The sequence below is a fragment of the Drosophila melanogaster genome, chromosome 2L (genome assembly GCF_000001215.4).
Source record: "Drosophila melanogaster chromosome 2L".
Taxonomy (NCBI): Eukaryota; Metazoa; Arthropoda; class Insecta; order Diptera; family Drosophilidae; genus Drosophila; species Drosophila melanogaster.
In genome coordinates, this window is record NT_033779.5 from 18205495 (window position 1) to 18219824 (window position 14330).

Genomic DNA, 14330 nt, shown 5'->3' on the forward strand with positions numbered 1-14330 from the left:
TCAGACTGAAAGACTTCCACACACACACACTCACTTAGGGAGCCATAAAAGGCGTGCGAAAATGGCCAAGAAAAAGGTTTATCCCCGAAAACTCCAAGAAGTTTCCAAGAGTCGGGGCCATGCCAAGTGCCCTGATTGAATTTGCCACGGTCAGCATCAGCCAAATCATCATCATCATCGTCATAATCATCGGCAGGAGATGCTTGGGGACTTGAAATTGAATTTCAGTTACGGGAAATACATTTGCATTGATTTGCTTCGCCCCTCTTTTTTTAGGGGGATTTTTGGGTCGAATTATTTTTATGCGTCTGGGCGAAACGAGACGCATTGCCATTAATAAAAATTTCCTTTGAATTTTGATTGCTTTACGCCCACCACTCCTGGCCAAATTCTTACACCTCGGCCCTCGGCTCGTTATTGTTGTCTGTGTTTTTTGGTTGATTATTTTGTATTTACTTTGTCTTGTCCCTTTCAATGGCGGTGTCCTGTCCTGTCGCATCCTGTCCGCTGCTTAAGTGGAAATTGAAATTTTCATATTTTCATTTGGTAATTTATTTATTCTTTTTGTTGCCCTCCGTCCGACGACAGCTTAAATAATTTATGCAAATGTTTAGCGGTGGCGTGTGTTGCATATTTTAAGACGGGCCAATTTGTAAACGGCCCACTTATTTCGAATCTTCTAATTCTTCTTTGGATTTATTCCAAGGTTCATTTTTTTGGTCAGATAAATTGAACAAGATGAAAAATGTGTTTTCCCTTCTAAGTTTTTGTTAGTCAAAGAATATAGTAGTTGTTGCTCAGTGATATTTTACTTTACTTAAAAGAATTGCAGTTTTATTCTACTAAGCCTGTTGGAAAATAAAATGCGTTACTCTTCTAATTGGCATAGCTTACATGTATCCAATTATCTTTTTCTTTTCTTTACTTACATATTTTTTCTGAGCCCTCTTACTTTTCCCTATGAGGCTTTTAGTAGTTATTTGCAGCTGCTGCGATGGCAAATCACTGTCTAATTAATACGCGAGCAGTCTACTTTCTCTTAGCCCTTACCAACGAGCGTACATAGTTATTAAGCGAATAAATTCGTAAATATGTATGCAACAGTAAACGGTTGTCGGGTGCTTATGCCGCAAATTTGAAGACGAGTTTATGGCGTTGGGAAAGGGTTGGGATATAAGTTGTATATGGGGGCAAAGGGAATGAGTTTCAAGACTTGTGGTGAACCGCACTCGTTGCTGTTTTGAGCATTAAATTGCTTGATATATCGCCTTAGTTTTTGCCCGCGACTTTTCTCCCAGCTTTCGTTGAGCCACATTTTTGCGTGGACATTTTTCCGGGATCCCCCCTTTTACGCTTCCCATCTTAGTGCTCTCTTGAATTATGCTTTGCGTCTTTGTCTCGTTTTAAATTTCATAATGCACATTTTATAATAATTTTTCGTCTACTTTGCTGCAATTTTGTGCTATTTTTTACTATAATTTATGTAGCGATGTGCATGTATGTGCGACTGTGCGCTTTCTCCTCTCAACTTTCTTGCTTCAGTTACAACAATTTAGCCATGGAAAAATGGCGATGGCAATGGCTATGGGGGTTCTGTGTCGGGCGTAATGTTGAGTTATGGCAGTTTTGTAGTTTGCGAAAAAGTTTTTTACGAACATCTCTCTGTCTCACTTTTTCCCTCTGTTCGGGTATTTAGTTAAATGTTCGTAAAATTGAGTGTTGGTTATATTTTACTGGAACTTTCGCTATCCCCGTGCTGGGAACTCCGTTCCCGCCGAAAGTGCAATCGCCTTTAATCGATTTGGCAAAAGCAATAAGCAAAAAAGTTTTATAAATACTCAAGTTTGTTTTAGTTTTTCCTAAAGTCCGAGCATTCTCCCTGCCAATTTGTAATTATCCATCAGAGCTTTTAACTTTACGACTTTATCAAGGGCCATTTCGGCATTTGTTTTGGCTTTTAAAGCCCGCTGGCCAAAAAAGAAAAACTGGCCAATTATTAGGGCTGTAAACGTGGCAAGTTTGGCCATTAAAACTTCGTGTGAGGAGTACAGACGTCGTGTGTGGCTTATTCACAGATTTTATTAGACATATAATTTAATTTTATAAATTTGGACTTAGTTCTTATTAGCGTTCGGTAATTATATTGCGTATACGTCGTGTTGGCAGGCCATGTAGAGTCAAACCATGTCAGAGCTATATCATCAGATATTCCCCAAACTTTGGAGCTGCTTTAAAGAAATCCCAATTAATGTGATAACAATAACATTTATAAATCCATTCATCAATATGCTTTAACTAGAGTTTGATAAATTTAAAGTCTGAATGCGACCAGCAACTAAATGGAGTTAAATGTAACGCATAGCGTAAATAAAACCCTAAAAACGATGCTACTAAATTATGTTTGCCGTTTGAACAACGAACCGAAGACACAGAGTTAAGAGTGAATAAGGCACAGAAACGGGGACAGGCAAAGATGGGAAATGGAAAAGCTCTTCCGGCAGTTGGAAAAGCGCCCACGCATGCCACCAAATTGCAGCCACAATTTGCTGCAACGAACTCAACTGAAAACTGAAAACCGAAAGTGGAGCAGGCCCATGGAAAAGCATACATCAAATGTGTCAAAGAGATTTGTTATGCATGACAGAGGCCTGTGACAGCAAACTCGCCCAAGTATCAAAAACAAGGACTATGAGATTCCCAGCGATCTGAAATTGTTTTATTTCAAAAATTTCATAGAGTACGAAATACATAACTTTAAAAGAATTCGTAATGATAAACCGAAAATTAACTATCCGTAATTTGTGCTCATTACTATACTCTGGTTTTTATTGTTATGCAATATTTAACTAAAAACATAGAACCCATTTAGATTCCCAAAAATATGGGTTCAAGAAGATTGAATATCAAAAATATCAAAAATAATTCAATGCGAAGCTTTATTGAACCGAAGCATATCCAAACTTCTTCACTGTAATGGGTTTCGAGTCAGATTGATGTGTCTGTCTGAAAAATGAGTAAATCTATATGGGTTATATACAACGTCGTTTCCCGTTTACACAAATGAATTGCGGAATAAATTTAAACGTAATGCAACTAGATGAGATTGGTTTTCTTGATAAGGTTGAGAAACTCCTCCTTGCTAACCTCACCATCACCGGAAACGTTGGCTTCGTCGATCATCTCCTGCAGTTCCTCGTCGGTGAGCTGTTCGCCCAGCTCCTTGGCCACGCGTTTCAAGTTGAGGAAGGATATGCCGCCGGTGCGATCGTCATCGAAGAAGGAAAAGGCCTTCATCATATCCTGATTAGAGTCCTTTTCCGCCATCTTCAGGCGCATCAGATATAGAAAATCGTTAAAGGCAATCCTTCCCGTCTTGTCCTTATCGATTTCGTCCATCATACGCTTTATATCCTCTTTCTTCGGCTCGAATCCCAGGGCACGAATGGCCACGCGAAGCTCCTTGGTTTCGATAAAGCCCGTGCACTGGGTGTCGAACAAATCGAAGGCTTTCTTAATGTCCACCTTCTGGCTTAGCGACAGGTCAAAGGTCGGCAGTTTGGGCTTTTTCGATTTTTTAGCCCTGCTTGAGATCGATGCACTCGAATGCATTACACTGGCGGAGGACACCATACTACCAAGTCGTTTGCCGGACATGATGATCTTATCGGCTTTTTGATGTGGGAGTCGGTAGGAATATCGATTGTTTGAGATCTGCTCTCTTGGAATGTGAACGTATACTGTGTAGAAATCGGGCGGGCTGTTCGAACTGGCCGACAGTTGGGGACTTGACCTACTCGGTTACGATAGTTTTGGGCTTGACTTTGAAGGAATTTACATTCTAAAGTCACAAAGCTGCCGAAAAAGCACTTAAATGGTCAAATGGGAGTATATTTAATTCTAAAAAAACATATCAAGGTATTGTATTGGATTATCTCTGAAATTTATCGACCCGAAGTGCTGGCTCACAGCATTTGCCATAACAATCAAAATTCATGTGTGCCCTAATACTTGGCGAACTTGAAGTCTCCTCCATTCCCCTCGCGATTCGAAGACAGCTTGGTGGCCTGAGCCCGAGCCCCAAGAGTCAGTGGGTGTGGCAGGTGTCAGTCACTCGGTCGTCAGACTACAACATCCACCTCCTACGTGCCACGCTCTGTTTGGTTAGCGCATTTGCCTGTTGCAAAACTCTGTCTGTATTTCTGGTGGAGGCACGTGCCGTTGGCTGCTCATGACTACAATTACAATTACACAAAGTGTAGCGGGGTTTCACTCACCTGGGGGTCTCCGGCTCCTCCTGTTCCTCCTCCAGATCCCATTCCCAATCCCACTCCCAGTCCGATTCCCAATCCCGTTTCCATCCCAGTCAGCGATAATTTACGATTACGCTCGCGCTCCAGTCTCATAAGTATCTGCGCATTCTGCTCGCAGGAGTAGGTGTGTGTCTTACGCTTTCGTTCCAGACTGTACTCGTACAGCGGCCTTGCCGCATTCGGTTGCAAATCCAGTTGGGCCTCGTCGCCGGCATCGCAGCTGCACAGGGACTGATTGGAGCGGCCCTTGCTCCGCTTCAGGGATCCGCGGTTCGACGACGAGGGCGTCAGGCGTTGTTCACTTACAAAATTCGAGAAGGTTACCACATTGCCAGAGGAACCTACTGGAAGATAGAAAAAAAAGTTGTTTAGCTTCCATTTAAAGTTCTAGTCCTGTCCGTCTACCACATTCTAGTAATGTGCGCTCAACTACTCTTAGCAGCAGAGGCGCTAATTGTTTACTCTACGAGTTACAGAAGAAATATACAATTAAATTTCTTTTCTAACAGAATCTTGTATAATATGTTATTAAGCTATTTAAATTTTGTCTGAAGTGCCGCATAAAAATAATTTATTATTATTTATAGCGTATTGTACATGCAAGTATAAGTACTGAATGCGCTGGTAGTAATATCTTAATTAGAGTTGTTAAGTTCTGACACTTATTTGCTTAATGAGCAAGCTGGGAAAACTTTTATATGATTGACTGATGGGCCTGGCGTTTATTTACCCCTCAGAAGGGTGCTACTCACCTGAAGTGGCTCCTTTTCGCTTGGATGGTGAGACGTAGAAGATGTCGTGCTCATCGAACTCAACGCTCCGCTGACTTGTTATGCCGACACCACCGTTCAGGCCACCCAGACCGCCCAAACCGCCGGCACCACCAAGTGCTGTGGTGGCCGTGGCCGTACTACTGCTGGTGGTGCTGGCCGCACTGTTGCCACCGCTGCTGAGGTTGCAGCCGTGATCCGCCAGGGCGTGCAGCATCGGATGCACCTGTCGATCTCTCAGGGAGTGCTGCTTGTGCAGGCCATTAGTTCGTCTTAGCTCCGTCATCGTCCTGATTTCACTCTGCGCTTCTTTTTTATTCCCGGAGCCGGCTTATTGTCATCACTCCTGCGCTCATGAAATATTCATGCCACACGACTTCAAGTCCTTCGCGACTGGGGCATTAGCATATCACTTTGATTTGAAACGGTCTTGCTTGCTATATTCTTAATTTTAAATTTGCCCTCTTGCTGGCTAAGCCGGCTAACGGTTTCCTTGTGTCAATACAGCAGATTCGCAATCCGATTTGCCAGCTAACTGTTTCAATTCTGGCCCGCGCCCCTTGCGTTCTTGGCCCTCTCATTGCCAGCTTTTTCGACTTTCTTCCTTTTTTGACTGCTTACATTCTTTTCGCTTCTTTACAATCAGTTTCTCTTTGGCGGCCTGGCTTTGTTTGCCCTGTTAATAGACTTGGCTTAGTCGCTGCCGGTTGTTTGTCTATAATAACTGCAAAGAGATGGCAAATGAGAGTGAGAGATGAGATTAAGCTTAGGCTTAGGCGATATGTGTGTGCTGAAAAGTCTATTCTAAATTGATTTCATTGTTTGCCAGAGTATCAGAAGGAGTGTGTGCTTGTAAATATGTACAAATAATTTATGGGGGCAGATATTTACTTATTTACCAAGGACTTTTCCCAAGCAAAGTAAGCTGCCAATGCTTAAGTGCAATTCTTGGGCATCAATCAAGTTTTATGGGGAATCGACCTTAATTTTATTGTAGCCTAAGGTTAGAAAATGAATATACTTGTTGTCTGATATTTTTATTCTAGTACGTAATTGAACTTAAATTCTATCATATAAATTATCTCTTAATCGTAGATTCATATTTTTTTATTATTTCACCTGTCACTAAATTAACATACTTTGCCAATTAACTGGGCTTCGGTCTATTGATTTTTCGGGCGCGTGTTGTAAAAAGTTATTTACTTTCTGATCCCCCAGTTGATTGAAGTTTTTTCTTTGCGGCACTTTAGTAATTTAAGACCGAAATGGAACGCCTATGCTAGGCAACAATATTATCCCTCGACTTTGTAATATTTTGATGTCAAACTTTTCGCATAATCGATGGCAACTTTTTAATAAGCAAAAGCCGGCGAAACGAAAACAAAAGCCAAAACAAATATAATAATCAAGTGAACAGGCGGGAAGGGCAAACGGAATTTATTCGAGGGCCAACAAACAAGGGAATGGCATGACAGCCATGCCCCTCCCCCACAAAAGTATGCAACGTAATAATAACGTTAAACAATAATGAGAACAGGCTAAGCGGCAACAACAAGTGGCTTCCATGAAGAAGTTCCGCCGATTTTGGTCTTTGTATATATATATATACATGCATATATGTATTTATATAAATTGAGCGAGCCGAAGGGGCATAAATATGAAAAGAAACAAATAGGCAACTTGAGGCAACTTTCAAGAGTCACACGTAGCACCCGCAATGTGCGTATGTGTGTGTATATTTGCAATATTTATCGCTTCTTAAGTATTTTTAAGAAGTTTGCCATCGCCAAGTTTCGTCGACAGCTAACAGCAACAACCAAACAGCCAAACAAGCTACAACCAAACACACAGCACCAGCAAACATTTTTATCTTGGGCATATTTCGAGAGTCACTTCACTTGTCACAAGTCTCGGTGGGGAGCAAATTGTTTGGGACTTTTGTTTGCAAACAGGCAGCCCCATCCCAAACATTCTTTTTGGCCAAAGTTTTGAAGGCTTTAATCAACTTGTGGCACCTAATGAGCGCCTGTAATGAGTTAATTGTTTCACATTGTTGTGAAACTCCAGTTCGGTTAAGTGTTTTGGATTGTTGGGAATTTTTCTTCTTGATGTCAGTTATCAATGTGATAGTTTTAAAATAGCTACCAAATAGTAGCAGTACTTTGACTTATACCAATTTTTAATAATGCTGTTAAAATAAAAAACAAAATTGTATTCTCTAAAATTTTATCTAATTTATTGAGTCCTCAACTACGTTTCGTCACAATAGTTGACATCAGAACTTTTGTATGTTGAAGGTGCCTTCGTCTCTAGTTTTTTGGCTCGTTAAGGGGTGTTTTTGTTTGATGGTAAATATATGTAGTTGCGTTTTTCGTAGTGGTCGTAAAGTGCGAGGTCCTTTTCCTGATAACTAACATAGGGATGAGTGCGGGAGAACCACGAAGGGACAACGCCAAACTCAAATGAAAATCTAATTTGGAGCAGAACGCACTGAAAGTGTGTTGTAGACGGAGGAAATGGAGGGAGATAGCAACACAAGTGATACATGGGTTCATGGCAGCAGTAAAAGCGTCGTCCTGCCATTCATTTGCGTTTAAAGACCTCAAAAAGGACTTCCGCCTGCACTGGCCTACAAATTAACATGCCCCAATCTGTGACTGTCTCTCTCTGTGTTCGTATGGGTGCCGGAGTGTGAGTGTGCGTAAGTGTGTGGGTGGCATGAATTATGAGCAAGGCAGCTGCAGACTTAATGGAAAATGTTCAAGCCGGGATAAGAGTTTCTGGCCAAGAGCACGCAAAGCGTAAATTAGAAGAATGTTGAAAAAACCAGCGACAGGGAAAGTTAATCTCGTACTACCGAATCCTGTATGCTCTGAATTCCCTTTAATGTACGTAAAAGACTTACCTATTTTATTTATTTACAGTATTGTTTATGCCAAAGGTTAAGTTATTATGTTTGACTACGCGTTGGATTAAACTTTACTACATTTTGGGAGGTCCAATAGGTTCAATGATTTTTTAACTTATCCCTCGGAAAGTGTATTTTACCGGAAATTCCCACTGCGCCCACGTAATCACACATGTGTACATGTGTGTGATGTAATAAGTTGTTGTAATGCTCGCGTAACTCATAAATTAGACACGATCTATTACGGACGGATTTATATGCATGAGAAGTCGGAAACAGAGACAAAAGCCCAGAATCGAGCAGCATATAACTTGATAAACTGGAATTGAAACGAGTGGGTGTCATTTTTAATTTTTGACACGTAGTCTTAGCCAAAAAGCCCGAACATGTGTTCTTGACATTGCAAATAAAAATATAAAAAGCGCAACGAGAGGCATAAAATGTACAAGTATTTTAAAATTCCAATTCGGGGCCGGAGGAGGGATCGTATAATGAGTTCTCTGGCGGTGGGCCATAAATACCATTTGGAGTGTATGCAGCGCCCATAGGTGGGCTATAAAAATTTGTTTAACACGCACACGTACAACTGGCACACACACATGCACGCTCATAAGCTTATGCATACACAGGAGCAAATCAAATTTGTTTTATTCCACTTCTTTTTCGCTTTTGCGTTGCTGTCGTTTTTATGACAGCGCAGCAAATTAATGAAATTTACGCAATAAATCATTTTACCAGAGAAAGCAGCTAAAATGTACCCAGAAAGAGACGGATACACTAGAAAATATGTGTTGAATTAATAAAAGTGCCGCTCTAAAGGCTGTAAAGCTAACCAAATAAAGCAACAATTAGCCAGAAAAAGGCGTGAACGTTGTAACAATAGAACCAGTTGTAAAAGTTTGTACTGAAACGGAATTTAATATTTGAACATCAGGTTCTGTGTGCATTTGATTTTAGTATGCCTATTAAGCTATTAATATATCATTAAATATAAAATTGTTTGCTTAATTAAATGAGCATTTAAAGCGGTTGTCAAGTAAATATACCAAGAATTGAGGTGCAATAGTGCTAATAAATATATTTAAAACATTAAACACACTTCAACTGCCGTACTTTTATCTATCACTAACATAAGTCGATATTCGCTGTAATTTTCAAGCCTCTAATCAATTTCAACCAATTCTCACTCAGTTCGCCTCATTACGGAATTTATTTCCACAGCCAGCTGCCTGCGGCTAAGCTGCCACATTTATTTAAACGAAAACTTTGGCAGTTTCAGCTTCGAATGCTGGCGCTAGCTCCCCTCTCGTCCACTTTTCGCACATTTAGCAATCCCATTCGCAACTCATATTTTTAGACTTTGCCCCTAAGTGCGTTGACTGCACTTTTGGCGCTCGCATAAAACTTTTTCGGGCTCACTGACCCCCCAGAAATCGCCTGGAATCCTTGCCACCCCACAAATAGTCATCTGGCTTTGTGGAACCCCTCCTCCGAGCGCCAAGCCCCCCCTCGCTTCTATCTCTTGTAATTCAGCTTGCATCCGTTTCTAAAAAGTTGCGCTGCACCCGAAAATTCAAGTGGTTGGACCAAAGGCTTTTAGCTGACTTAACACCAGCAATCGCGCGTATACAAACATCCTCGGATGCACAGAGAGAAAATATGTGGTTGAAACTTCTTGGTAATTCTGAGAGCTGTAATAATATTATATTAAAGGTATATTTTTTTCAGTGTGCTCAAAGCACTAACACACACTTCGCTTATATATTTATGTACCTCTTCCTGTGCTTTCACTTCCCCATTTTAGTGGCCTCATAAAGCTTGAGCTTAAGCATGTCGCAAAGAAAGGGTTTCCTGCTATTCCCGAAAATTTGGGGAAAAAATTCGCGCTTGGAAATTGTGCGTATATGTGTGACTTTTGTGGATGCAAAATAAAAAGCACTCTACAATGGCGAGCGTGACTTAAAATATAGAAATAACTTACAGCATAGCTCAAGTCAAACAATGCGCGACATTTTCTCGAAGAATTCAGAATGGATAAACGCCCCCTTTGCTTTAAATATAAGTGGGCGTGGCAGAGCAGTCTTGGCCAGAGTTTTGAATTTTAGCAGCTAAAAACGCTGAGATCCGCCATGCATTGCTCGCCTTTTATTTCAGAGAGTCAGCCCCAAAAGTTTAGTCATTGTCCTCTTTTTCTTGGTGGGGTTTTGAGGTCTTTGTGGATCTAATAATTTTATTTAAAGCTTAAATTCATTTTTTCAATGCATTTTCTCTTATTTACGAACCTTGAAAACGCCCAGTGTCCTTTAAGTAAATTGATTCACCAATTTAAGGTGTACGGATCGCTTAACGGAGTGCAAGCCAGTTCTGAAAGGAAATAATCGAAAATGTGTTTTAGTATTATTGATTGAAAGCTAAAACCGAATAATTGAACTGATTTTAACTTGATTTTGACTCGATCTTTAACTTGTATTTTATTCTAGTTATGTTAGCTTATTTAATTATGCAGTTGCTTAAATTGAAATGGTCTTGATCGAATTATTTATTTTTTGATATTCATTTTAATCGAATTAAATTTTCCAAGTTTCGAATCACACATATTCTGACTTTAGCTTTCATTTATTTAATTAATATTATTTACTATTGCTTCCAAACATAAAACAACAGCCACTCGCCTCAAAGAGCTGACCAACTCGGTGTGCAATTTATTTTAAATAATTTTTGTTGTGCTTTGGTCACAGTGGCTTTTGGCTATGGAATTGCATATTTGCATGATATTAATTTGCATAATTATGTTGGTCATAAAGAAATGCTGGCTAACAATTATAATGGCCACAGACAAACACACTGGCAGCGAAAAATAAAAAACTAAACCGAGGGCAGTTGCCAAACACACACTGTCATAACTAATATAGAGTTATTTATCCCCGGGGACCGATTTATATTACTTTCCTGTTAGCCATGAAGTCCTCGTCTTTTCTAGAGGAGGTTAGTGCTACAAGGTCCTTGCTGGTCCACATTGCCCGTCCTGCTCCGTAAATTTATCAGTGTCAAAAAATAATAGCGCGCCCGGTTTCGCTTTTAATAATTTCCCCTGCCGAGTCGAGCATTTGGAGCGGAAATTGCCGCTGCTCGAGTTTCGGGGCCGGGTCGTTTGGGGCCTTGAAAACAATGCTGAGATGCAGAGCTGCACTCTGGATTTACGCCCCTAAATTATTTCAACTTCGAATGCTGGTGGAGAAAATTCGCTGGGGGGAAAGCAACAGTCGCCCCGAATCCCAATCGCATCTGTTTGTTAGTGTCAGCACTGAAATGTTCATTAAATTGATGTAACTTTACTTTAAACCGGAATTTCTTGCCTGATTTGAAGTACACTTATTTGTTTGCTTTACTTGCCATTTTGGAAGCTCTTGACAATTCGTGAATAAATTAAATTATTGGCTTTTCTGTGTACCCTGATTAATATTATTTGCTAATGGGGGAGGTTAATGGCTTTCCCTTCAACATAATTGCTTTCGATATGCATCGAATTTCATTAACAGTATTTAATTAAGATAAACATTCAGTGAAAATGTATTCTTATTAATTAATGAAGTCAAGCGAACTTAGCTGTACTGCATAGAGCTATAGAAATATAACTGCACCTATGCTATCCCACTGAAAGTTATTTCCTCTTTTGGCCATCTATTAAGATTTCATAATGCGATTCAGCCTTTTGTTCAACTGTCCGCACATTTAGCAGCCGAAACTTTGGACATAAATTCAAGACCTTACTTTCATAAATATTGCCCACTTAGTTCGATGGGCGGGAGCATAAAGTATGCAGCATCAAGAAGTTTTTGTTGTTTTCCCTCGGGCCTTTGGCGGGCTGAGCTATTGACTAAATACTTTGGCAAATTCATAAATTTAAGCACAGCGTAATAACATAAATATTTAAAAAATGCCAAAAAACCAGATGAACAGAAATGTGGCAGGGCAGAATTGAGTTAAAAAGTTTTTCCGATGGGCGGAGCCATATGTATCAGCCCGAAACTTTATTCGCTTGTTTTTTTGAACCTCATAAAAGCAAGACGGACAGCAACATAGGCAGCTTCTTTCTTATTCATGGGTATGGCTCGTCAAAGCCTACTTAATGCTCAATATTGGCCGTGGCTTAAACAGTTTTGACCATTTCATGAGCTGAACTTTGTTGGCCCAAAGTTTCTCTCTTCCCACTTTTTTTCGAATCCACGTAGATATTGAATAGCAGTGGGCTGCAGAAAATTAAGGCATTAATATTCAGTGTTGAACACGACTTCAATGGTGAAGCAACTAGAGATGTGTGGAGATCCACGTGGAAAAACATTTTTTTATAAAAAAATATTTTAAACTCAAATTTTGCAATTTGTATATCGCACTTAGTATCCTAAAGTTATTATGTTAAATGATGTTATTTTAAAAATTTCCTAATTAAATGTGGCTAAAAAAGGAATCGAATTTACGAGATAGCAATTCATTGACTTATTCACACAGTTTTCTACCTGTGTAGCTGGCCTAAGTGGTGGATATCCTGGCAGAGGTGTTGTTTGGCTCCATTATCACAAACACACACAGTTCCGTGTAGCATTAGGCTTTAATAAGCCAATAAGTTTGCTTTCAGGTATCCCGAACATGGTTCGAGACATTCTTATCCTTATCCCACAACATTGGTGAGTGCATTAATATTTATGATTATACAACACTCAGGACTTGTTCTTCTCTGGCCATGCGTGCGTTATAAATAAAATTAAATGTATCAGTTAAGTTGAATTTTTGGCTCTGTATCCGAAAAGGAGTTCAGTGTCGATAATTCTACTTGGTTTTGGGGATAATGAGGCTGACGTGGGATGGGTCGATTGGGGGATCCAAATTCGGTTAATGATGCAGTCGTTAGCATGAAGACTATGCTTCAAGGGTTCTAGCTCCTTTAACGGAAATCTCCGTGGATGAGAAGTAATGTCTTATGACCGTAGCTGTAATTAGGTTTTGGGCATAACTAAGTGGAGTGCTGCATGCCATTGGTGATTTTGAGGGGAATTTATTATTACGGGGTTCTTTTAAAGGTGGAACCAGAAAAAATCTTTGTTTGAAACTTTAAGTCATGACACCAGTTTTCAGAAGGTATGTATGCTTTTTTAGGCATGTACACCTTTAGTGGAATCCCATTTATTTTACTTTCCACATTTCTATTTCAGCTTGATAAACTTTCACAAAGATGTTTTCATTGTCGAATGGATAAATTATTATTGTGGAAGTCACAAATAGTTAACTAACTAACTAGTCTTAGTTCCCAATTTACTGCTTTTACCTATTTTGACTTTAACTCGGCTCACAGTTTCCCCTTCTGCACCCTCGATTATTGGCCATCAACGTGGTAACGCTTTTTTCCACTTTCCTCCGTTTTTCCTTTAGTTTTTCCTGTGTTTTCGTGCAGGCACCTTATCTATCCGATGCTGTGTGCTTGCGGTATCAAATAACATCTTTATCATACAATTTTGTGTTACATGCACGCGACTGAAATAAAAATAATGATCAAGGGAAGTACAGAAAACTGTGGGCCGAAGTAGGGGGGAATGATGGCATATTCCTAGCATTATACTGCGAACGCGAAACAAGAACAACAAAAATAACATTAACTACAACCTCAACTGTTCGAAGAATTAACTCACATGCCTGGCATAATAAGCATAACAGCTTCAGCCTTAGCTTTTGTTTTTTGATGCCACCAATACCCTGTGAATCTAATATATATAGAGTATGTGGGTATTCAGGTGGCTTTACAAGCTATAATACATCAACATCAATACATACTAAAAATATTCTGCACTTTATTTCAAACATATTTTAGTGATAAGTTTCTGTAACTAAAATTTAGGGATATTAAAATATTTTTAGTAAGGTAGTAATAGGTTCCACATCATAACACTTCGTTGCTTTTATGTTTTCCCTACTGTCGTTGCCTTTGTTGGCATTTATTTGTTGGTGGCTCCCTGGCTGCCTGCCTTCCTGCTTTCTTTTGGATGGTTAACATGGTCTCTTTCCCGGCTTACCACCCACCCGGCATTAACCCACCAAACAGACAGCCTTGGGAGACGTGGAAAACATGCAGGGAAATGGCAGAAACTTGTAGCCTTTCGGCCTTGCTGAAGAAGCTATCGAGAGCAATGCACAAACAACACAATTAGTGAAGAAAGCTTGCAGGCGAGAGGGACACAGGATCCTCGGGTCATCAAAGGCTCCTCTGCTAATTGAGCAGCTTGTACTGCACAATCGAATTAATTTATTCTGTCTGGAAAAACTTCAATCAATTCGACCCGCACTTTCCTC

General features: G+C 40.0%; 2 protein-coding genes across 3 annotated transcripts in view; both read right to left on the bottom strand.

Moving 5' to 3' along the window:
• CG42750 (uncharacterized protein) overlaps positions 1 to 14330 on the bottom strand; it is a 115960-nt gene that overhangs the window by 45684 nt on the left and 55946 nt on the right. Inside the window, exons 4-7 of one of the 2 annotated variants that reach the window (NM_001299103.1) lie at positions 10271 to 10352; positions 9970 to 10209; positions 5063 to 5804; positions 4275 to 4651 (exon numbers count right to left, since the gene is read on the bottom strand). In NM_001299103.1, the coding sequence (NP_001286032.1) occupies positions 4275 to 4651; positions 5063 to 5366 (681 nt within the window). In that variant the 5' untranslated portion in view covers positions 5367 to 5804; positions 9970 to 10209; positions 10271 to 10352. Of the gene's footprint in view, positions 1 to 4274; positions 4655 to 5062; positions 5805 to 9969; positions 10210 to 10270; positions 10353 to 14330 lie in introns of both variants that reach the window. The other variant, NM_165245.4, reaches the window with a different exon arrangement.
• On the bottom strand, positions 2921 to 3743 carry CG31802 (uncharacterized protein). Its single transcript, NM_165246.2, has one exon. It carries the CDS (start codon positions 3652 to 3654, stop codon positions 3094 to 3096), a length of 561 nt encoding a protein of 186 aa, NP_724103.1. The 5' UTR covers positions 3655 to 3743; the 3' UTR covers positions 2921 to 3093.

Coding starts and splice junctions, on each gene's coding strand:
- CG31802 (NM_165246.2), bottom strand. CDS start 3,654: ATGTCCGGCAAACGACTTGGTAGTATGGTGTCCTCCGCCAGTGTAATG.